A 25,437-nucleotide genomic window follows, 5' to 3' on the forward strand; every position below is an offset into this window, starting at 1 on the left:
TTGCACCATCTGAAGAACTTCCAGGCTGTTTGATCCATTTAATTAAAAAAATTCAATTCGCCCATTAATTCAATCAAGCTATATGAGATTAAGTATGTGCTCAGCCTAAATACTTGAAAATTGTCTTGGGACGTTATAGAGGGAATTGACATGTGGTGAATTGGACCCGATAACTTTCTGGTTCACGTTATCAAACGGTTTGTATTTATATATTTTAACTTTTAATGCCGTTTTACTCAATCATGTTATTAGATTATGTGCTTTTGTCAATGCACGTTAAACATAATTAATCTTGGTTAGTTCAGCTTTTTTGTACCCAACCCCGTAGTACACGGGTTATAACCTAGTTGACTAAATATATAGTTAGCTTTTCAAAGCAATAATAATTACAATTTGTAAAAATTGAAAAACATATACATATGAAACAACATGCTTCCGACCTGCCGGATTCGAACCAGCGACCTAAGGATAACAGTCAGGTGTTGCCTACTACAGTCCTCCGCTCTACCAACTGAGCTAAGGTCGGTTTGTTTCAACTCAGTCAGATAAATTATCTATATATGTAACATAACATCCAAGTAATTAAAAACCTTTCGCCACAAGAAAATAATAATCCAATGATATAATAGCAAGGAAATAGTCTGAACATTTTGTTTTTATCAAAACTATAAGTTGCCAAAGAATAATACCAAGTAGCTTACTAGTTAAAAAAACATATTACTAAAGACAAGGTGCTTATACTATCCTTATAGGATGAGGCCATTACGATTTGACCACCACTTTTTATTATAATATTAAATAAAGTTTATTGTTAGTTTATATGTTACTAGATTATAAACTGCGTACTAAACAAGTTAATTAATTAAAGAATATTAAATAGTTTGTAATGTAAACCGTTTCTCCTTTTGAACCTGATATGATTCAAACTGAAATCAACTTCCTTTAACTTTGCTAAGTTGTGAATTTATATATTACAAAGCAGAAAAGGGTGAAATAAGAGAGAAGTTATAAAAAATAGGTTGAGCTCATTGAATTGTGACACGTGAAAATGGATAATTACTAATTTTATAAGTTTATAAGATAAAAGATTTGGTGAAAATTATGATCCGAGCTCATGTAACTTTTTTTTTTCTAATTTACATGATTATTATTTCTTGTCGTTTTAGTTTCCGTCATTAATGGTATATGGAATGAATTAAAGATGAAGTGGGATGGGAGTGGCTTCGGTAAGGGTAGCAAAGCGGTAGCAAACCATTTGACTATTCGATTTCTCTATTTTCTGGTCAAAACTAGCTTTTGAGCCAGAAGGATTTTATGTTTGTTTTGAAATTTTGAGTGTACTGGTCAGAATCCAACTCCTGACTCGAAGTTCAGATTCTGAACAGTATCAATTCATTTAAACATTAAATATTTCATATCTTGAGTTTTACACATTCGTTTGATCTGATTCCAGCAACTATGTTCTCGTTTTTAAATCTAGTTTAATGTATCAAAGTTCCAGGCCAGTTAGTATTATCTTGAAATTCTGAGTGTACTGGTCAGAACCCAACTCCCTAGACTGCTCTAATTTCTAATGAGTTGTTGGTGATATATATATATATATATATATATATATATATATATATATATATATATATATGCTAGAGAATGAAAAGACCTTTCCAAGATTTAAAAGCAGTAGAATTTAGAGCAGGAACCCCTAGTCTTGTATATGAAAAAGAAACAACAACTGTTTTTCTGTATCATACTTTATTCTTTTACCTATATCTTAACAGTTACACAAAACACAAACCGGTAATCCTGTAATGATGGTAAAATTAACTAGCAAGGAAATCTTCCGGTAAGTCGAATATGATCAAGAGTTCTTTTGAGACCGTATTTAAGCACAGCCTTGTTTCCTTCTCTGAATCCATTTCCATAAGTTGCAGATGTATCCGATTCGATCTGGTGTTTAAATAGCACACCGAGTTGCTTCTCAAACTCAGACCATTTGCCTTTTTTTGATGATGCAGGTGTAGGTGCAGATGAAGATGATGAAGCAACACCAGTGCCACTTGCTCCAGCCATAATCTCCGAGTCCAGCCACATATGAGCAAGAACTTGACAGATCCCTTCTTCAACATCAGGTGGCAAATTAGAGTACCCTGTAGAAAGATGCAAGATAGAGAACATTTTCGTCATTAATTGTGTTCTGATATAAAGAGAAACAGTAAGAACCTTTAAGCCGGAGCCATGCATGCATCATCTCATGAACTAGAATTGAGCCTGTTAATAACCTGAATTTATGAAGTTTCATGTCTTTAATTGTATATAAAACAAAAGCATTATTATAACTATATAGAAATAATATATGAAAAATTACCTAGGGAGACTATATAATATGAGAATAGCTGTAGTTTCACATTTTCGAACTAGCTTATAAGGCTCGGTAATTATCCGTCCCACACCAATCCTCGGTCGCTTTATTATCTGTTTTTATCATTAAGATGAAAAAAACCTTTAAAAAATGGAAACTTTCATTACTTGCAGTAAAAAGATGAATTCAAGATTCATACAGTGCTAATGGTTTGTTCTCCTGAAAGAGTAAGTCCTCTAGTTTCAGGCACATGACTATGACCCTGCCGAAAATTAAAGATTAAATCCTGAAACTAATTTGAGAATTATAAACTTACAATGTAGTTTCAGTAATATATAATACTATTATTAACTGTATTTTTGCTTACGTGTTTTTCGCCCTCCATGGCTTCATTAAGGGCTTGTCTCTCAACCAATAACAGTTGAACTTGTTGCCTGATTTTCATATTTAACCCTTCATAGAAATCCTGAATTTCAAGATAAAGAGGTTGACATTCATCAGTATCCACTATTGCAGACTCAAGACACTGCAAGCAAAGCTTTCGACCATCATCTAGTAAAAAATACTTTGCATCTCTAGGTTCCATTCTTTCACAGCTGCAACATCTAGGAGTCCCATCACGTTCATGGGCCGGGCAGTACTTCTGTAGCCAAAAAGGATGGGCCCGGTACTCAATCAGACCGCCTACATTTGTTGGTATCTGCTTATATATATTTTTAGAAAATTAAAGAAAAAACTATAATTACCTACAAAAGCAGTATTTTTGTGAAATGTAAGGTGCTACATACTGATGAAAAGAAACTTACAAAGTTCTTGCAAACCTCACATTTTGGGTGATAGTGTTCTTTATAGCATGATATATGGAAGGGGCGTTTTTCACTCAGAGAGAACTACATAGATAAGCAGGAGAGTCAAAGTCAGACTCTATATATACATAGGAAAGATATGTTGGATGGAGAGTGATGTGTATTCTGAATCTAGCTAAGCTGACATCTTTTTGAAAAATTAAGGCGGTTAAGGTTTCAAACTTTTGAAGGTAAAAACTAGGAAGGCCTTGCCTTGCTGCTAACGATAAGTTTGACTTAAGAGTAGAGTTTGACCTCATAATCGGATATTGGTAAATTGCAAGCATGACAACGGAAACATTCTGGATGCCAAGTCCTTTCCATGCAATTCAAAAACCGCCCATAACCAATTATACCATTGCAACCAGCACATATCCTACAATCCCGTGTTCTAAAAGCAGTTACACATGAATCTACTAAGGGGATGTTTGGGTGAGCTTCTAAAAACCTGCTTATTTGTTTGTTGAAAAGCAAAAGGTGTTTGGTAAAGCTCCTTCAAAATGGAGCTTTTCAAAAAAGCAAATAAGCAAATCTAAAAGCTCACCCAAACACCCCCTAAGCAATAGCAAATGCGTGTTTAAAATTATCTCAAATGCGTGATAATAAAAGAATATGTGCCTGTTATCTACGCCTGGAAAGAAGCTTGGCAAACGAGGAGATAAGCTTCCGTAGTTATTCCTCAGTGGTGAATCGATGTTTAAGCTTAACTGATCACTAGCCTTGGTAAGCTCTTCATCATGTTCCTCCAAATAAGAATTGTCATCTAATAAAAAGTAATCACAATGACATAATATATTACATAATAAATAAAATGAATGCTGACTCATATGAAACACCACCTACCGATTACTTTTTTTCCTTTATGATCTTCTTCAGAAAGAGGCGGATCAACTACGCCTTTTTGATCTTCCTCTTCTTCTTTTAAACTTAAATATACGGTACTTTTCGTATCATCTTCTACAAGGGAACACACGTTACGTTCATCTTCTTTAGCTAGCGGAAGCGCAATAGCTTGATCAATTTCTTCATTATCAAAGTTCAAGAATCCATCCTGCATAAAGTAGAGAAATTAAGTACAATATTTTAATTACAGAATGTTTTCAGAAATAAGGGGGTGTTTGACATTGCGTTTCAAAGGTGATTATCTAATTTTGATTACTCCCTATCACATAATCACTTTCAAAACATAATGCTTGATCAATTTCTTCATATAGTTTCATATATTTCTTTAGTAATTCACTGTTTTTAAAATGATGTATATAACTTACTTGAAGTTTCAACAATTCTTCAAGCTCTTTCACGACTAGGCCCATTGTAGGTCGTTGTTCTCGTTCATCATGCAGGCACCTATATGCAATTGCTGCTAATCTGTTCATGGAGATCAAGCTCATTTCTCCCTTTAAACTAGGGTCAACAATCTCATCCAATCTGTTCTCCTCGTAGTATTTTTTGACCAATGAGCATGTTAACATGAAGCCATCTTTGTCTTCAATTGTGCACAACCTCCCACACAGAACTTCAAATAGTACTATCCCAAACGAATATACATCAGATTTTTTCTTCACTATTTTAGTATTAACGTATTCTGGTTCACAATACCCGGGTGTGCCACAAGGGTGAGAAATAACATCGCTCCTATTTAAACCTATTAAACTTATTAACTTGGACAATCCAAGATCAGAAACTTTAGCAACCCAGTTCTTGTCTATCAAAATATTTGCACTTTTTATGTCCCGGTGGATTATGGCTTGATGCTTTCCAACATGGTTGTGGAGGTGATCCAATCCACGTGCAGCACCAACACAAACTTTTAGTCTTTGCACCCACCTAAGAGTATGCGTTGCATTGTCACACCTTAAATACTTGTCCAAACTTCCACGCTCTGCATACTCGTATACAATGATTTTCTCCTTTTCTTCATCGCAATATCCATAAAGATGGATCAAGTTTGGATGTTTTTGACCAGAGAGCAACTGAATCTCGGTCAAAAATTCCTTCAACCCCTGTCCACGTTGTTCATTTAACCGCTTTATTGCGACTGGGGTAGGTTTTCCGAAGATGATGAGTTCTCCTTTGTAAACCTTTCCATAACCACCTTTACCAATACAAACCTCCAAGTTTTTGGTTGCCTTTTTAATCTCTTCCAATGAAATTTTTAGGTGTTTCGACCTTTTTAGTTGGGACATTGATCCTTTTATGTATTATAAATCACCATCAAATGAAAAAATAAACTTGCCCCGATTATATATATATATTCCCTTACAAGATCTAAACTCTTAACAGCAAAACATCAATACAATTGCATAACAGCTGCTAGCTGTATAAACAATAAAACCTGGGAATTATGATCAGAACTAGTAGCACATGTCGCTGGAGTTTGTGGCCGTAAGAAGATTATGCGATAGGTGTTTTTGAAGGAAAAAAGAAAAACAGATCCAAGCCGGATATCGATCAAGAAGAGGAAGATTTGATATCTATATCATTAACAATCACAGCCAGCTAACCATTTGTTTATTTAATCATTAAAACACAAATGATAAAGCATCAAATTAAAATAAAATAAACAAATACATCAAGGAAATGCAAAATTTGACTTATATAAAACTGATCTAAGTTTGTCTCCATCTGGAGTTGGAGTTGGATGGAGTCAATGGACAAAAATATAAGTATATAATTCTTATCAGAAGTTGACATTTTAGCAAATATAAATAAGAAATACGGTTAAATCATGAAAGCTTGTCAAAGCAATAACATGTTAATTACGATTTGTAAAGATTGAAAAAAACATATTTATAAAACAACAGCTTCCAACCTGTCGGATTCGAACAAACGACCTAAGGATACCAGTCAGGTGTTGCCTACCAACTGAGTTAAGGTTGGTATAAATTAACTATATATAACATAACATCCAAATAATTAAAAACCTTTCGCCACAACTAAATAATAATCCAATGAGGTAGTAACAAAGAAATGGTCGGAATATTTTTCTTTTTATCAAAACTATAAGTTGCCAAAGACTTACTAGTTTAAAAAACATATTACTAAAGACAAGGTGCTTATACTATCCTTATTATAGGATGAGGCCATTAAGATTTGACCACCACTTTTTATTATAATATGAAATAAAGTTAACAGTGGTTTATATGCTACTGGATTAAAAACCGTGATTAAGCAAGTTAATAAAAGAATATTAAATCATTTATAACGGAAATCGTTTCTCTTTTACTTACAAATAAGTTCTTATCTCGATTCAATTTATATGTCATTTACTATTTACAAATAAGTTCTTATCTCGATTCAATTTATATGTCATTTACTATTGCTTTCGTTTCCTTTTAATGCAGAGTAATGAATTTGAATATCTCTTTTTTTGTTATATATTGTGGTATTTTAATTATGATTAGGGCTGGAACTGAACCGAACCGAACCGAACCGAACCATAAATCATCACCAATTTTCACACAACAAAAATTCTATGTGAAGACCAACAACTGCTGGTTTGATCAAAAAGCATATTTTTACCACACAAAGATTATACTTCATTGGCAATGGCTTACACTGAAGCAGGGAAAGAAACTGCCATACGTTTATTAACTTGATTGAATTTTTTTTGTTAAATTTTGATATTGCTTGATTATTTTGAACGAGTTGCATGTTGCAAATTTTCTCTCTCTTATTTACAATGTCAACATAATGAGACAACAAATTATGCAAATAGGTATTATTAATGAATAAAAAGGGTTTCAATATTGCAGAATTTAGAAATTATATAATCTATGATCTTATCTATTAAAAGTTTTTATTATATTAATTTATTATCATACAAATTTGCCTTATTTACTTATGTTTTAAAAAATATAAAAACTGCATTCGTGCGTCCCTTTGATCTTGGTTTTGATCTTTCTTATTGCTTTCTTACGGCGTCTACTGAAGTTTGCTGGATAAACATAAAGTTTAATGGTGCAGTCACAGGTTTAAAGGTGGTATTGAATCTTGCTGATGCTCGAGTTTATATGCTTCTCATCCCAAGGAGTTTGATGTGGCATTTATATAAGTTTAACATCTATTAACAGTCAACTTATAAATATATAATTTGTAAGAATCTTTTGTCGATTTTCAGGTTTGAAGAGGTAGGTCCCAGCAGAGCCCAGTTGGTCCCGCAAGACTCACCTTGAACAGGGACGTCTGCGCAAAGGCCATCTGCTCCCGCAGGACCCACCATGCTCAGAGAACCTTACGCGCAGTACGCAAGCTGTACACGCAGGGAAAGCCTCCCAATGGTGAAGTACCCCGCCTGTTCCCGCAGTTGCGGATACAAACCATCAGGGAAGGCTACCCGCAGACAGCAGGGCTACACGCACAAGACAATAGATACTTCAGTAGTCACATGAAGGAATGAGCAAGGCGGGAACAATCCCGCCAAAATGAGCCAGTCTGTATGATTCTGAAAGATCTTCTGTAACCTACCAAGGTATGGATAGGACAGACAATCTGACCAGAACAGCCCATGAGCCAATCACAGGGTGACAGCTCACCGACAACAGTACGAGGAGGAGCACCCTCTAGTACTGTTTTGTCACTATTAGCCGCTGCCTACTCACCAACCCTTACTGCGGGGCGTGCGCAGCCTACAGTTGGTGGAATAGTGTTACTGTTGGCCGTAACCTACTCACCAACCAGCATGGCCTGCGTATAATCCACAGTAGGTGGGACGTGCATAATCTACAGTTGGTGGAATAGTGCAGCCGACTTTGTTACTGTTGGCCGTAACCTATCCACCAACCAGTATGGCCTGTGCATAATCCACTGTTGGTAGAACAGGAATACTATTCAGCCGGCTGTACCTTCTAGGAAACCTACCTTCGGCTATAAATACTCCAACATCTTGGAATGGTAAGATCATCTGCTATCCAGTTATCTAGCAATCTCTTAATATACACTTATATTCAGAGCAATCTAGTCTGATTCTCACGCCGGAGGGTGGTCACAAGGAGGAACCCCCCCCCCCCTTCTCAGTGACGAGCTTACGGTGTTTGTTTTGCAGGTCTCCTGAAGAACAGCCTTCTCAGCTAGATCTCATCCGTGGGAAACATTACTTAATCCCCAGATTATCTATAATCTGTCCAGGGTTCACTTAGTGTTTCTTCATTGGCGCCATCCGTGCATAAAAGCTAGAACTATTTTAGTTTTTTTACAATTTCTGAAGAAATGGTTAACGTTACTCCGGTCCAAAGGCCAGTAACCGACCAAGAAACCCCGGTAACAACCCCAGCAACTGGGGGGAACACCGGCGGTTATACAATCCTTACGAACACTACCCCGACTACCCAAGCCGGGGCAAGTGCAGTAAATATTCCACTGGGGTTCACCGATACCCAGCTGGAAAAACGAACGAAGGTCCCTCGCCAAACACTAGATCAAGTGAAGGCGTGGGCCGAAGCACGGCAAAGAGAATTCCAAGCCGAATTGGATGAACGCTTGCGTTCAGTTCAACAGGCTGACGAATTCGCCAGTACTCGCCAACACCTCAATATGAGCAGTGACTGCGAGTACTCAGACGACGAGTTGGAGTCCGATACCGACGCAAACCCTCGCCATAAGGCGAAAGGGAAGCGTAAGGAAACGGATGTCCAACCAAAAAGGAATTTTGGGGAAGCTTTTAAACCAATCGCGGAGAGAAACCCGCGTGACTTCTCCAAAACCTTTAGACCAACTGCTACAAATGCAGGAAAGTCAAAATTCGCAAGGGACATTGCGGAAGCAATCGCCCCGAGAAGTGCCAAACAAATGTCCAACATTGGCACTTATGATGGTCTATCCGACCCAGACGACCATTTGAACAGGTTCATTGCGGGGGCTACCGTCAGCAACTGGACGGAACCCACGTGGTGCTACATGTTCCAGATGACTCTGGTCGGAGCGGCCAGGGCATGGTTCGATCGTTTACCGATCCACCACATATATGACTGGGCGGACTTTCAGAACAAGTTCAGCCAGCACTTCAGCCAACAGAGGAAGTACACTGAAGAGCAGTGGACGATCCTCAACTGCGTGAGAGAGGAGGATGAATCTTTACTAGACTTCATCACTCGCTTCAACTCCAAAAAGCTAAGTCTCGGCAACATAAGTGAGGATCTGGTTCGCGCCGCCTTCATCCAAGGCGCCGAATACCCAGAACTTATCCGCACATTGACGGGTAAGGATGGCATGCCATCAACATGGGATGCCATCATGACGGCGGCAAAGCGCTTTGCCGAGACGGAAAAGCAACTGGGAAGGGATCTTCCCCAGAGTACACACCTCTACACGCAGAGGACAAGATAAAACAATGTCCGGATCGCCCGGCAGAACAAAAAGAGGAGACTAGGTATTTGGCAGTCAAGGGTAAACTTTGACACCTCATCCAGCTCTCGCCCTCTTGTTGGCGGAAGGGACAACACACACCCTTCAAACCGAAAACACCGGTGGACGCCACTCACGAAGAGCGTCACAGAGATATTTGCCACGGAAAAATTGCCATGGCCAAAAGCCCCATTGATCCGGCAGAAACCTAATGCGGATCAAAGCAAATCCTGTGATTTCCACTGGACAAAGGGTCATGGTACTGAAGAGTGCACATCCTTGAAGGATATTATTGAGACATTTGTCAAGGATGGAAGACTTGCACATCTCGTGGCATCAATCAGGAAGGGAGGAAGGAATGACAACCGGTACAGAGGTAACGGACGAAAGCCCGTCGACATCAGCATCAACATGGTTCATGGCAAGGTTAGAGGAAGAAAAAGACGAGTGACAGAACCATGCGCGTGGAAGGAAGCTGAGGTGCGCTTCCCGCGAGTGCCAGGAGGCCCCAGCAAAGAAGGCCCCATCGTCATCAGAAGCCAGCTGGGGCATTACATCACTTCCCGCACTCTTGCTGACAACGGCACTTCGTCGACAGTGATGTACAGGCAGTTCTTTGATAAGCTGGATGATGAAGACAAAGAACGCTTGGAAACGGTCTACGCTTCAATGGAAGGGTTTGACGGCAGTACAGAAACCCCCCTGGGTATCCTATCTTTCCCCGTTACTCTTACTGATGGGAATCATTCACGCACAGAAGACGTGGATTTTGTCGTGATGAAAAAGCCACACCACACGTACGACATCCTATTCGGAAGAGACGGGATGGCAAGATTCAACGCCGTGGTATCTTCAGTCCACGGCATGATGGGATGGCCAACAGCTGAGGGTGTAGCGATGATCACTGGCATTCCCCAGGTATGCATCGCATCTGTCTCATCTAAACCCAAACCGAAAAAGGCTAAACCAACCATCACCGAACCGGAAAAATGGGCCTTCAATGGCAAATACCCCGACCAGGCCGTTACCATTGGACCAACAATCGTTGATCCCACCCGCACCCTACTCAAACGCTTACTGCAGAAAAACGCTGACATCTTTGCGTGGGCACCAGCTGACATGACTGGTGTACCCCGAAGTAAGGCGGAGCATAAGCTCAAGTGCGATCCGGCTGTTACGCCAGTCGTACAAAAGCGCAGAGTAATGGGGCCTGAACAAACTAACGCGTGTAGAACCCAAGTCAAGGAACTCCTTGACGCAGGCATCGTACGCGTTAGCAGATATCAAACATGGGTTGCAAATCCCGTAATGGTACCGAAGAATGACAAACAATGGCGCATGTGCATAGATTTCAAAGATTTGAACAAAGCATGCCCCAAAGATTGTTATCCGTTACCAGAAATTGATCTTAAGGTTGATTCGTTGGTACCATTTCGCCTTAAATGCTTCTTGGATGCGTATAAGGGGTACCATCAAATCCACATGGCCGTAGATGATCAGGACAAAACCGCATTTCGGACGCCCGATGGTACATTTTGTTATAAAATGATGCCATTCGGACTTAAGAATGCAGGGTCCACGTACCAACGACTGATGGACAAAGAGTTTCATGCCCAAATCGGGAGAAACTTGGAAGTCTATATGGATGATTTGGTCATCAAAAGCCCCGAGCCAGAAGCGATGTTAAAAGACATTGAAGAAACTTTCAACACGCTCAGAAAGATAAACATGAAGCTCAACCCGAGCAAGTGTTCATTTGGGATGGAAGAAGGGAAGTTCTTGGGAGTCATTGTTACTAAAGATGGCTTCAGAGCGAACCCTGAAAAGGTCGAAGCCATTATTAAAATGGAATCACCTACCACCATCAAACAGGCTCAGACACTGAATGGACGACTAGTCGCACTTAATCGCTTTTTGGCAAACCATGTTGATAAGTCGTTTCCTTTCGTGTCAACATTGAGAAACTGCTTAAAGAAAACGCACTTCCGCTGGACACCAGAAGCGGAAGCAGCTTTTCAGGAGATTCGGTCACGCCTGATCGAACTCCCAACACTTACAGCACCACAAGCGGGAGAGGAGTTAATCCTATACCTTTCCGCAACAGATAGAGCAACCGGGGCAGTCCTGCTAATAGAACGAAAAGGCATCCAGATGCCAATCTATTATGTTAGCCGTGTACTAACAGACGTAGAAACCCGGTACTCTACCCTCGAAAAATTGGTCTTAGCACTCATACACGCTTCACGCAGGTTAAGACGATATTTCCAGGGCCACCCAATCACCATTCTCACCAACTTCAAACTCTCAAACGTTCTAGGCAAACCCGAATTATCGGGACGTCTAGCCAAATGAGCAATTGAATTGGGAGAATATGCAATTAAGTACAAGCCAAGACCAGCCATAAAGGGCCAGGTCCTGGCCGATTTTATTGCAGAAGTCCCCGCTTCGCGGGAGAAAGAGTGCCAGGAGGAGGCTCAACCCTCCCCAGCACAGGACATCAATGATGTCTGGCGACTCTACACTGATGGAGCAGCCAGTAACGAGGGTTCAGGCGCAGGGTTAAAATTAACCAACCCAGCAGGCCAAGAATATACTTACGCTATTCGGTTGGATTTTCCAAGTACGAATAACGAAGCCGAATATGAAGCATTCTTGGCCGGTTTGAGAATTGCGCGTAAGATGGGAGTGAAAAACTTGGAAGCCCACGTGGATTCCATGCTGGTGGCCAACCAAATAAATGGGACGTACACGGCTGTGAACGACACAATGGCCCTGTACCTCGCCCAGGCAAAAACCCTTATGCGTGATTTTAGTGATTGTAAAGTCATACACGTCAAGCGCAGCGAAAACAAATCTGCGGATGCGTTAAGCAAGCTTGCATCACTAGCCTTCACCCACTTGGGAAAGGACATCCGCATTGAACTCCTCGAAGCACCATCAGTCCCGCACAAGGAAATTTGTGTCATCCAAACCGGTACAGAAACGTGGATGACACCAATAATAAATTACATTGCAGCAGGAACACTACCAGAGTCAAAAACACAGGCAAGAAAACTACGCTGTAAAGCACTGAATTATCAGCTCGTCAACGACATCCTTTACAGACGTAACTTTCTTGGCCCACTCTTGAGATGCGTGAACAACCAAGATGCTGACTACCTCCTAAGGGAAGTACACGAAGGCATCTGTGGAGTACACGCAGGTCCTCGCGCTGTTGTAGCCAAGCTAAACAACGCGGGATACTTTTGGCCGGGGATGCATACGGATGCACTGGCATACATCAGAAAATGCAGGTCTTGCCAGCTTTACGCACCCAACACGCACCGCCCGAGGAATGAACTTGTTCCAGTCACTTCTTCATGGCCATTTCAGAAGTGGGCCATCGATGTGACAGGCCCATTTCCTACAGCAGCAGGAAATGTTCAGTTCCTAGTGGTAGCCATCGACTACTTCACCAAGTGGATAGAAGCAAAACCTTTAGCCCAAACAACTGCGAAACATATCAAAAAATTTATTTGGGAATTTATTATTTGTCGTTTTGGACTTCCACAGAATTTGGTGAGCGATAACGGCACCAACTTTGCTGACAAGAAGCTACAACAGTGGCTAAAAGAACTTCAAATCACCCACACCTTACCTCAGTGGCACACCCGCAAGGTAATGGTGAGGTGGAAAGAGCAAATAAGAGCATCGTCGAAGGCATCAAGAAGAGGCTATCGGAACACAGATCCGGCTGGGTGGACGAGCTTCCGCACGTCCTTTGGGCAAACAGAACGCTGAAGAAGGCCAGTACGGGAGAAACCCCGTTCAGCCTCACTTATGGCACTGAAGCCATGGTCCCGGTCGAAATTGGTCTACCCTCGCCAAGGGTCTTGATTCAGCCAGAAGACAATGATGCGGAAAGACGGTTGGATCTTATGCTAACCGAGGAACGCAGAGACTTAGCCGCAGTGCGTGAAGAGAACTACAAACGACAAATGCAAAAGTACTACAACACGCGGGTAAAACTCTGCAACTTCAAGATAGGAGACTACATACTGCGTAACAACGAGGCTTCAAACCAAGAGCGCCCGGGAAAGCTGGCCCCGGTCTGGGAAGGGCCATACATTATCAAAGAAGTCCTGGGAAAGGGCGCATACCGGCTCGAAAGGCTCGATGGCACTCCCATCCCAAGAACATGGAATGGAGCTCAATTACGCAAATGTTATATGTAGATCAATTCCAATACTTGTAAAGAAAAGGCCTAGAGCCACTTCTAATGGAAATGATTCTCCTTTCATAATGTGTTTACCTTTATACTTATGAACTTCCCACTGATACCGGTATTCACCGCATAAACGGGAAGAAGTAAGTCGTTACGTGTGGAAGGCGGAACCCGCGTAAACACAACGTTAATAAGGGAAACCTACAAGCAGGTATGATGTAAGTAAAGTTTTGCCATCCTTGTAAGTGCAAGTGACGGTCTTACCCGCACAATCACGAACAAGGAAGCAAAACTTCAACCTATCATCTACCACGTTCAAAGGTTATCCTAAAAAATAAAAAAATAAAAAAAATAAAAAAGATGAGGAAAACCTACACGCAGGTCAGATATGGGTAAAGTTTAGCCATCCTACTAAGTGCAAGTGACGGTCATACCCGCACAATCACGAAATAGGAAGCAAAACTTCACACCTATTATCTACCACGTTCAAAGGTTAACTTATCCTCAAATAAGGTAAACCTACACGCAGGTCAGATGGTAAAGTTTAGCCATCCTACTACGTGCAAGTGACGGTCCTACCCGCACAATCACGGAAGAGGAAGCAAAACTTCACACCTATCTACCACGTTCAAAGGTTAACTTATTCTAAACACTTGGAAAATTGCTAATTTAAACTTAAGTATGTAAGTCATATAACGTTTATAAAGCAAGGAATCCAATGAATCAAGCGGTCTTAGCCGCGCAAAGATTTACATTTCATAAATATTCGTTACAAGAATGGCCGGGTAACTACCCGCCTACAAGAAAGTAAATCTATACAAACTAAATCTATCCTAGTAGCGGGAAGGGATCTTCAGGATCAGGCTTCAGGGCCACTTCCACTTGGACCAGCGCCGTCAGTAGAGCGTGGCTGTTCAAGGTAAGCCTTAAGGATAGGTAGCCCGTCATCAGCAGCAGCAATTTCATTCACCTTCTCCACCACCGGATGCGGGAAGGCGGCGTATTGATTTACTGCTTGGTCATATATGGCTTCGGTATCTACATTGTACAAAGGGAAGTTGGATGGCGGGACGCCTTTCTCAACAAACCCTAGACCAAGCAGGAAGCCGACCCGTTCCCCATCCTCGTGAGAAGCGTTGAGGGCTGCGCTCATTGCATCGTCATAGGATGTCTCTGAGAAGACCCGATGCACAACCTACATAAGAAAATATACAAGTGTCAGCACCCTATCTACAAAGAAAAGCGTGAAGACATGAAGATAGACTTACCTGAGACAACGCTTCTCGAAGAAGCCATTCCTTGGCAACCAGAGCTTCTTGAAGGGCGGCTTGAGCTTGGGTGCAGGCGCATTCGGCTTCGCTTTTGTTAAGATTGGCAAGTAGAACTTCCTTTGCGGCAGCCTCTTCGACGCCCTTAAGCTTCCGCTCGGTATGGTCAAGCACGCCCCTCTGGTCCAAGATCTCCTGGAGCTTCTTGGCATCTTCCATCGCCAAGGCATCATGAGCACGCTGGAGAGCCTCTAATTTGGCCTTGAGCTCCTCATTCTCCACACGCAAAGGCTCAGCAACGGCTTCAGCCTTGGTGGCCCTCTCGGTTGCGTTCCTCGCAGTCTCCTTAGCCAGCCGAAGCTGTTCGTTAACAGCTTGGGCAGCCTTGGAGCGGGCCTCGAGTCGCGCTTGAACCTCAACCTCGAGGGCCTTGAAGGCCTTCTCCTTCTCCGCAGCAGCTGCGGACAGCTTTTGGTTCTCCTCCCGAAGAGCCCGCGCTTGGGATACTTCCTTGGCGCGAGCTGCTTTCAACTTGTCGTTTTCACGACAAAGCAGCTCGACGCGCGGCTGCATCCGGGCTTGGAGAACTCGAAGCTCGTTGGTTAGCCTACCCTCCTGGTAGCTAGCCATGGCTTCCCCCAACGCACCATGGGGAGCAGCGTGGCGAGCCCATTCCACGCACTCCACAGGGGTACGAAGGGTTGTTCCTCGGCGTATGTTCCATTGCGGAACATACACTTCATTGGAATCCGAAACTGCAGAAAACAAAAAGCAGTTAGGAAAAGATGATAAAATATATAAGTGAAAAAGAACCAAAGGAACCCTACGCACCTGTAGGGTCAATTACAGGCCGATAGCCGCCGAACCCATCACCTGAACCCAATGGAAATCCATCCAAGAGGTCAGGCAGATGGGAAGGTGGCGGAAAGATGCGAGAAGCCCCACGCGTACCTGAGGGACCGGCCGTCGTTGCCGGGGGCATGGTAGCAGCCGCCGTGGTCGCCGCCGCGGTCGCTGCCGCAGAATCCGCGGCAAAAGTAACCGCCGGCTCTGTGAAGGATGCTGTAAAAATCGCACTCACAGCCGGCGGTGACGTCATCTCGGCTGTAACAGTCGGCTCAGAATGAGCAACTGAACCAGCGGAAGCAGGCGCAGGCGCCTGGGTCGACGCCTCAGGTAGGCTGACCAAGCCTACCGTCATTGGCGGAGAGGTAGTACTCGGCCCCTCACCCTGGAATGCGCCAACATCCACACCTGCGTAAAGAAGAAAAGTGTTAAAAAGACTTGAAGATTAAACTACGAAGATAAAAGCTAAGAGAGTTGTACTTACGGGTTTTCTTGAGCTTGAACGTACGGACGGGCGGGGACGAACCCGATGGAGCCGGTCTCTTGATGCCGGTCACCGTCGTCGTCATTGGTTCTCCGGAGGTAACAGTCGTAGCCTCCGGAACAGTGGTCTTCTCACCACCGGGGTTCCCCGCCACCTCTTCACTATCTGACTCAGTGTCAGATAGGAGCACTGGATCGGCTGTGGAGGCCGCCTTCTCCTTCCCTTTCCCGCCGGCAGCCCTCTTCTTCCGCACTAACGGAGGACCATCTGCGGATTCCTCAGAAGAAGACAGGATGTAAGGAATTCCAGCAGCGGGTACAGCACTGAGGGGTGGAGGAGAGAATAACGCCTTACCTGGCCGCCGGTGGCTCAGGATCTCGTGGCCCAGCGGATAGACCTCCACAAACCGATCCGCTGTTTGCTCCAGGATGGGCAACTCGTTCTCGTCAAAAGCACGAGTACCCACCCGCACAGGATCGTCAGCTTCCCGCGGGTACAGGAGCGACTCCAAATTGTTCCCCTCTGAAAGAAAAGAAACAGTTAGAAGACAAACTCATATCAGCAAGAAAGACAAGACATACCATAAGGAGTAGAGTTCAAACCGTATTCGAGAAGGATGGGAACCTGAGACGCCTCCTTCCATACCCGGCTCATCCCCAGCATCACCATCCCGGACTCCGCAAACTGGTAAACCGGAGATTGGACCCGGGATATCTTTGCAAACCATTCCGCCTCCTGGTAGTTGGTGGCGTGGTGGCTCGGAATTGCTTGGCCATTTTTAAACTTCATGGCAATGGGGATGGCGCGGGCAGAAATGTAGAAGAACTCCCGCTTCCACGATCGGAGACTGCGCTCGGTCGCGCAAATCTTCAAACCTTTGATCCGGGTTGTCAGGGTGTACCACCCCTGGATGCACCTCCAAGTATAGAAGGTCATCAGGCGGTCCACATAGGGCTCAATGCCCAGAATCCGGCACACCCACTCGAAATGGCGAATCTTGGCGATCGCCATGGGGTGCAACTCGGTCAGATGAACACCGTGCCTCTCAAGGACACGGTAAACAAACTTTGTCAATTGGAACCTAAGATTCCCATAGACAAAGAATGCTGCATAAACCCCGATCTTGCCTCTGGGGGCATCGTACACGGTCTGATGGGGTTCAGGAAACTCAGGCTCGAAAGGATCGAGCATGAACTTCCTAACAACATACCGGTACTGATCGCCGGGCAGAGCACACTGGCACTCACCAGCAGTACTCCTGTCATCGGTGGTAGACTCGAGATCATGTGAAGACATCTTGCAGAAAGAAAGCGATTTCGGGAAAATGCTTGCCTGAAAAGGGGAGTATTTGCCGGAAATCGCTAAGAAGAAGAAGAGAAGGGTGAAGGTGTGAATTAAAAAGGACCCTCTCCCCCTTTATATACTAATCGCAATTAATGCGGTGAATTTAATGCGGAGGAGAGAGAAATCGAGGGTGCAATGAAACTATGACGCGTGGCAAAAAGCAAGCTGGCAACAGCTGTAAAAAGGACGCGTGCCAGAAATTTCGCGGCCACGCGCCCGAAAAATCGCGCCCACGCGCCTGAAAAAGCGTCTGGAATGACCATGTACTGTCACGTCACCATAACTTCCTGCACGTCCTGACACAGTCAGAAGAAACCGTCGCACGACGTTTCAGATGTTTGGGCTGTTCTTATCCTCACCAACCTTTCGAATTTCAAAATTCAAAATTCAAAAAGATTCAAAAGTAAGCGGGAAAATACCCCTTACCTTGGCAACCAAGTAACCATAAGACGGATGCGGGTACAGTGTTAAGGCAAAACCCTTCACATACCTAGCACCCGCAGGAAATTGAAGCCAAGAATACCCCGGCAACAAAGTAACTATAAGACGGGTGCGGGTACAGTGTTAAGGCAAAACCCTTCACATACCTAGCACCCGCAGGGAATTGACGCCAGGGGTACCTTGAAAGTAAAGTAACCGTAAGACGAGCGCGGGTACAGTGTTAAGGCAAAACCCTTCACATACCTAGCGCTCCGCAGGGAATTGAAACCAAGAAGGATCTTCTGGGCAATGCTTGCGGAAACGGAAATAACATCCCCGCATAGCGGGAACGTCGAGAACTACATTGTTTGAGGCTCCAGGATGGAATTGGTGGTTTAAACATAATTGATCACTATGTTCAAAACCACTAAAACCTCAAGGAGAATCCACACAAGTGAGACTCAACGCTCCTGACTTGCGAGAAGGTTACATACCTACCCGCATCATACCCAAAGATCAAGCAAAAAATCGGGAATTTTTGCAAGTGACATTAGGAAACCCGCGGGAAGAATCCCCACGGAGAACCTTAAAACTAAAAACCCTTTTCAAAACCCCTTGCTTAAAGTCCAAAAGTTCACCTCACCTTATTAAACATTCATGAGAAGAACATTGGACTGGGGGGACTTGAAGAGGTAGGTCCCAGCAGAGTCCAGTTGGTCCCGCAAGACTCACCTTGAACAGGGACGTCTGCGCAAAGGCCATCTGCTCCCGCAGGACCCACCATGCTCAGAGAACCTTACGCGCAGTACGCAAGCTGTACACGCAGGGAAAGCCTCCCAATGGTGAAGTACCCCGCCTGTTCCCGCAGTTGCGGATACAAACCATCAGGGAAAGCTACCCGCAGACAGCAGGGCTACACGCACAAGACAATAGATACTTCAGTAGTCACATGAAGGAATGAGCAAGGCGGGAACAATCCCGCCAAAATGAGTCAGTCTGTATGATTCTGAAAGATCTTCTGTAACCTACCAAGGTATGGATAGGACAGACAATCTGACCAGAACAGCCCATGAGCCAATCACAGGGTGACAGCTCACCGACAACAGTACGAGGAGGAGCACCCTCTAGTACTGTTTTGTCACTATTAGCCGCTGCCTACTCACCAACCCTTACTGCGGGGCGTGCGCAGCCTACAGTTGGTGGAATAGTGTTACTGTTGGCCGTAACCTACTCACCAACCAGCATGACCTGCGTATAATCCACAGTAGGTGGGACGTGCATAATCTACAGTTGGTGGAATAGTGCAGCCGACTTTGTTACTGTTGGCCGTAACCTATCCACCAACCAGTATGGCCTGTGCATAATCCACTGTTGGTAGAACAGGAATACTATTCAGCCGGCTGTACCTTCTAGGAAACCTACATTCGGCTATAAATACTCCAACATCTTGGAATGGTAAGATCATCTGCTATCCAGTTATCTAGCAATCTCTTAATATACACTTATATTCAGAGCAATCTAGTCTGATTCTCACGCCGGAGGGTGGTCACAAGGAGGAACCCCCCCCCCTTCTCAGTGACGAGCTTACGGTGTTTGTTTTGCAGGTCTCCTGAAGAACAGCCTTCTCAGCTAGATCTCATCCGTGGGAAACATTACTTAACCCCCAGATTATCTATAATCTGTCCAGGGTTCACTTAGTGTTTCTTCAAGGTTGGTCTTTATTATTTAGCTTCTAGACATTTCCTAAAATCTTCTCCATGGTGGAATTCAATGGTAAAGTGGTCAAGGTAATTCCCTGAAACCGAATTATACAGAAAAAACTAAAAATTGTTTTGTTGATTAATGTATAATAGTTGATTACGACCCAGATTTTCGTTATGATATGTTAATCTCTAAACCCTAAATATTATGCATTCATCAAAGAAACGATTTTTAGTTTTTTCCGTACAATTCGGTTTCACAGAATTGCTTTGACCAATTTACCATTGAATTCCACCATTGGGGAGAGTTTAGGAACCGTCTAGAAACTAAATACGAGAGGAGGGGGTATGATTACTGTTGTCGACAGAGTAAATGCAGACTTGTTTTGGGCTTGGATAATGCTCTCTAGGGTTATAGAAAAAAAACTGACTTAAATTGACAAAATTTCAAACTTTGGACTGAATTGGCAAAAATATCAAACCACAGGGACGAAAATGACCAATAACTCAAAATAAAAAGGAGAAAGACAAAAATACCCTAGAACTAACGGCATAGCTGGATGCCGTTAGACGGATAGGACGTAATTGGCTAATATTTAAAACTATGAGTACTAAATTGACAAAAATACAAATTTTGGACTGAAGTGGCGAAAGTAGCAAACCACAGGGACGAAAATGGCTATTAACTCGGATATTTATTTTGCACAACTTACACTAACATATTGTAAATGCCAACTTTCTATAGTTGAAAAGTGAATTTTATTTTTTATGGGAATGAACTATTTAGTTAAAAGTTTTGTTTAAACATATCCCAATTTTGTTCGTGCTTAAATGTTAATATTCATTTCAATTTTAACGAACGCGAGTTCACTCATAGATAAATTAGTTGTTGATGGACTACCTTGCTACACAAGAAGTTAGTGCCCTTCCAAGGAAGCATAAATGCGGTAATTATGTTGCGTATATGTTTTCTTTTTTTTTTTTTCAATTAGCACCACCCATTTATTTCATACATGTAATGCTTTACATAGAATGAATCACTTGACAAGTAGGCAAAACACTAGAACTGAAAATCATGCCAATACTTTGAAGGCAAAACACTAGAATGAGAAATCATGGCTATAATCAAAGCAGAAAATATGTGATGACTAGGCAATAGAATGCGTCAAATATTTTTTGTGTTATTAGGTGCCACATTTTATGTACATAGCTAATCATAACTAGCGGCAATGGAAGTTGCTGTCAATTGTGATTTTTGTAACTAGACTGCACATGTTTTTGTATAATATAGCTGGTCAAAAAATGTACCACAACCATTTGGGAAAACCTTTTGCATATCCAAAATAGTAGGCTGAGACACGCAATTGCATGCCCACTCTTATTTTTACATACAATAAACTAAGCTAATTTTTAATCACAATTTGTTTTTACATGTTATTTCGGTTCGTGTACAGGCCTACATATCCGAACACCTGTAAAACCCAAATTACCCGAGCGCAGTTAATCGACTTTACGAGCATAAAACCCGTGTAGCGAACAAACTAGTATGTATGCATTAAATCTAAATAAAAACAACACACATGTTATAAAAACCTCATGTTCATTTGAAACATGAACATGTTCGTGTTCGTGTATGCTCTTTCATTTAAAATCTAAAGTTCTAAACTAACATTACATGAACATAATTGAACAAAGGTAAACGGACATAAATGAACACACTTAAATGAACACAAACGAACAAATACAAAACATTAAATAGATAATTCATTTAGTGTATTATCCAAAAATGAACATAATGAACAAATATAAACAAGCATAAATTGATCAAAATAGTATATAAATTATGAATGAGTATAACAAACTTTCTTACAATAAATTAAATTAACGTTTAACAAAAAAAATATATACGCATTAAATCAAAACAAAACTCGATTAAAAAATAAAACAATTATTAGAAAAATATAATTGCAAATTGATTAAAACAAAAACCTAAATAAACCCGCGTGACATGCGGGCTAAAAGCTAGTTATAGCATAAGTGGCGAGGGGCTATGATATAGCCTTTTGCAGTAGGCAAACACTCCAAGAGAAATTGGAGAGAACAAGGAACTTTGGGGCAATTTTCTGATATATTTCTCAAATGCAAAACAAGAATTTAAACGTGCAGGAGACAACGGTTTATCACCACGTCCCTTATGTAATGGAAAACATGTGCAACTACTTCTAAAATGCAGTAAACAAAACCTAAAGACTAGGTAAACATGAGAAAAAAAATAGGAATTCATGCAGTAGTGGAACGTGCAGCTCAATTTATAAATTTGTTGGGCTTTCTAATTTGCCTCTTGGGCCTTCCCTCCATATTAGGTTGTAGTTGAGCTTGGGTAGTTGATGGGCCAGCCTGGTTCATATCAGGCTACGGTTGGATATGCATAATGCATATATCATGTAAGCTTTTTTAAACGAGTCTTTTTAGAGGTGTACAAAAAAACCGGTTTGGGACTGGTTTTAGGCAAACCGAACCAAACCGGTTTGGGTTTAAAACCGGTTTCACTCAAACCGGTTCTCAAACCGAACCAAACCGCCAGTTTCAGGACCAGTTCCCCTTAAGATCGACAAAACCAGTTTATAAACCGAACCGGTTTGAGGAAAACCGGTTTAAAACCGGCTAAAACCGGTTTATAAACCGAACCGAACCAACGTGACCAGGTCAACCTATCTTGTGTCTAAACCGGTTTATAAACCGAACCGGTTTGAGTCAAACCGGTTTTGACCAGTTTGGGACTGGTTTTAGGCAAACCGAACCAAACCGGTTTGGGTTTAAAACCGGTTTCACTCAAACCGGTTCTCAAACCGACCTAAACCGCCAGTTTCAGGACCGGTTCCCCTTAAGATCGACAAAACCAGTTTATAAACCGAACCGGTTTGAGGAAAACCGGTTTAAAACCGGCTAAAACCAGTTTATAAACCGAACCGAACCAACGTGACCAGGTCAACCTATCTTGTGTCTAAACCGGTTTATAAACCGAACCGGTTTGAGTCAAACCGGTTTTGACCAGGCGTTGACCAAACCGGTTCGGTTTGGATTTAAAACTGGTTTTGTACACCTCTAGTCTTTATTTGCTAGCAAAACCCATGTTACGGTAACTACATAGAATTCTGTTTTATAATTTCAAAATGCACTTTACTTGAATGAATTTCATATAACAAATTAACGGTGATTGATAACTCATTTGGCCTATTTCATTTGCCTTAATTTTTTTCCTTCATATATACCTATTTGAGAAAATCTATAGGGATGATGATGCTCAAATGTAATACAAAATGGTTTGGGTCAAATGGCTTTCAAGCTACGTGAGTTTTGGTATATACTATTCAATTATGTAATCAGATAATGTAATATCCCGTTACTACAAATTTAAACACACAAGCATGGTCGCGCCGCGATGGCGGGTACAAAAATTTGCTGGTATAATAATAACCAGCTCTTCTAAAAGAAGTGTGCCAACAGACCTGAAACCACAGTCAAAACCGTTAGAACTTCGATATATATTAACATTTCGAAAGGTGGGTCTATGCCTATCAAAGATAGGAGAACCATCGCCACCAGAAACGCCTGTAGCCACAAACCCAGGAGCACCGATTTTCTGCACATTTACAATAAATAGATCAGGCACCTCAATGTTTGGTGAATTAATACGTACCATTCGCCCCAAAGACTAGGATGATAGGACTTTAAAACATTCACGATTCGCTCAAACTTTGCATTAAAGAAAAAACAGCTAAAAAACTCAGCTCGTAAAACCTCATTGGTAAATGAGCCGAGCAGAGCCTGAGCCAGGTCGGCTCGGCTCATGTCTCACTCATTAACCAACTTGTTTGGCTAGCAAAAAAAAAATGCGTATAATAGGGTTCAAAAAAATCTAACTCTTGAGTGCAGAATTTTGATATATATTATGTAAACTAAACAAAATTCATGCTTTACATTTCGAATATATTGTCTAGAGCAAGTTGCAATATAAAGGTTACTAAAATTCAGTAATCAAATAAAAAATGAATTAAAAAAATGTGCTATTCCAATTCTTTTTTATTACTTTATTAGTTCTTTTACCCGGTGTAATGCGCCGGGAAGCTCACAAATCACCAGTTCTGAAATCCGAGTGTCGGTCTAACCCTAGCGTTACTACGGTGGGTCGACACGTATTTGGTTGGTATTCGATACGTTTGTTATGATATACACACCATTGGTAAAATTTGAGTGTTAAAACCCAAAAAATTAATTCATCAAAGACAAAACAGCAAAACTCGTTCTTTATGTTTGCACGTTTTTTCAGTGGTTGTCCTTTGGCGAACTTAATGACATAAAACATCCTTTATGCTTAAAACTCTTATCACATTACGTACTTTGGTCCTAACGCACGGTCACGTGCAATGCATGTGATGGTACTTTGGTACATTTACATATTTATTTAATAATTATAAATAAAATTTTATCTTCCCCCTTTCTCTCTAAACCACCACCAGTAACCCCCTTTCTTTCTTCTTTCTCTCTCTAAGCCACAAAACCACCACCCAAAACATCATCAACCAAACAATTGGCGATGGCGACAGATCTGAAAACACTTCCACAATCTCGGCTACCACACCAGATCAGCAACCATCTACCACGACAAAGACAGCGACACCGAATTAAATCCGCTCGCCGGAAACAGTTAACTGGAAAATCGATTTTGTTTCTGAAATGCTCGAAATGGTACCTGGTCAATGGGGAATGCTTGTGCAAGTCTCAATCTATCATTACCCTGGACTATCGGGTCTTGATTTTGTCGTTTCTCGCCGGAAAATGTTGACGGCAGGTCGGAACTCAAGTTCTTAGCCGAAATTACGGGATTTGCAGATCTACGTCGCCGAACTGGTTGCCGGAGAAGACGAATCGCCGGAGTAACAGGAATTTCAGGTCTTATCCATCTGATTGCCGCCTCCTTCACCACAAAATTCACCCAGACTCTGACCGGAACCACCTCACGGTTCTTCAACCTCTGCCGTTTAGCTCGGAAAAGAAAAACCACCGTTAGTAGATCTAGGGTTTCTGAGATGATGATGATGATGATGGTGGTGGTGGTGGTGGCTGGTAGCGATGGTGGGTGGTTCACTGGAGTGTGGTTGTGGTGATGGTGGGTTATGAATCTTTAAGATGAAGATGAGGGTTAAAGGGAGAAAATTGTTTATTTATTTATAGACCAAAAATTTAAGATAATTACACAAATAATCTTTGAGCGGGTAAAAAGACCAAATTACCCTCACATGAGGTGCATATGACTTGATTTAACGGGAAAAACTAACCCTCGTTAGTGAAAAGGACGAACTGTGCAAGGTTTTTTGAACATAAAGGATGTTTTATGCCATTAAATTCGCGAAAGGACAACCACCGAAAAAACGTGCAAACATAAAGGACGAGTTTTGCTATTTTGTCTTCATCAAATTAATGTATAAAAAACAAAATATTTAAAATGATGTTTATTTGGTCAGCAAACCCCGACGGTTCCCAAGTGTTGTCAGTCTCGGGCATTGAGGCAATAACTCGACACGAATTTGGTCGGTTTTGATTACATGCGTTACGGTACCGGAGCTA

The 25,437-nt window shown here is 42.1% G+C and overlaps 1 protein-coding gene and 1 non-coding gene across 2 annotated transcripts; both read right to left on the minus strand.

The window, feature by feature from the left end:
• Nucleotides 1–434: 434 nt before the first annotated feature.
• On the minus strand, nucleotides 435–526 carry TRNAY-GUA (transfer RNA tyrosine (anticodon GUA)). The gene is given in 2 exon segments: nucleotides 435–470; nucleotides 490–526. It is a non-coding gene; the product is annotated as a tRNA-Tyr (tRNA).
• Nucleotides 527–1,812: 1,286 nt separating this feature from the next.
• LOC143539938 (LIM domain-containing protein HDR3-like) lies at nucleotides 1,813–5,387 on the minus strand. The gene is made up of 10 exons (XM_077033122.1): nucleotides 4,470–5,387; nucleotides 4,045–4,252; nucleotides 3,820–3,964; nucleotides 3,457–3,577; nucleotides 3,163–3,246; nucleotides 2,724–3,056; nucleotides 2,556–2,618; nucleotides 2,363–2,469; nucleotides 2,218–2,276; nucleotides 1,813–2,144 (listed from the first exon to the last, which is right to left on the minus strand). The coding sequence occupies exons 1-10, from the start codon at nucleotides 5,385–5,387 to the stop codon at nucleotides 1,822–1,824; spliced, it is 2,361 nt and encodes a 786-aa protein (XP_076889237.1). The 3' UTR covers nucleotides 1,813–1,821.
• Between the last annotated feature and the right edge of the window lie 20,050 nt (nucleotides 5,388–25,437).

This window comes from Bidens hawaiensis, unplaced genomic scaffold (genome assembly GCF_021521415.1).
Source record: "Bidens hawaiensis isolate Kalapana, Puna unplaced genomic scaffold, B.hawaiensis_p1.1 tig00012097_1, whole genome shotgun sequence".
Classification (NCBI taxonomy): Eukaryota; Viridiplantae; Streptophyta; class Magnoliopsida; order Asterales; family Asteraceae; genus Bidens; species Bidens hawaiensis.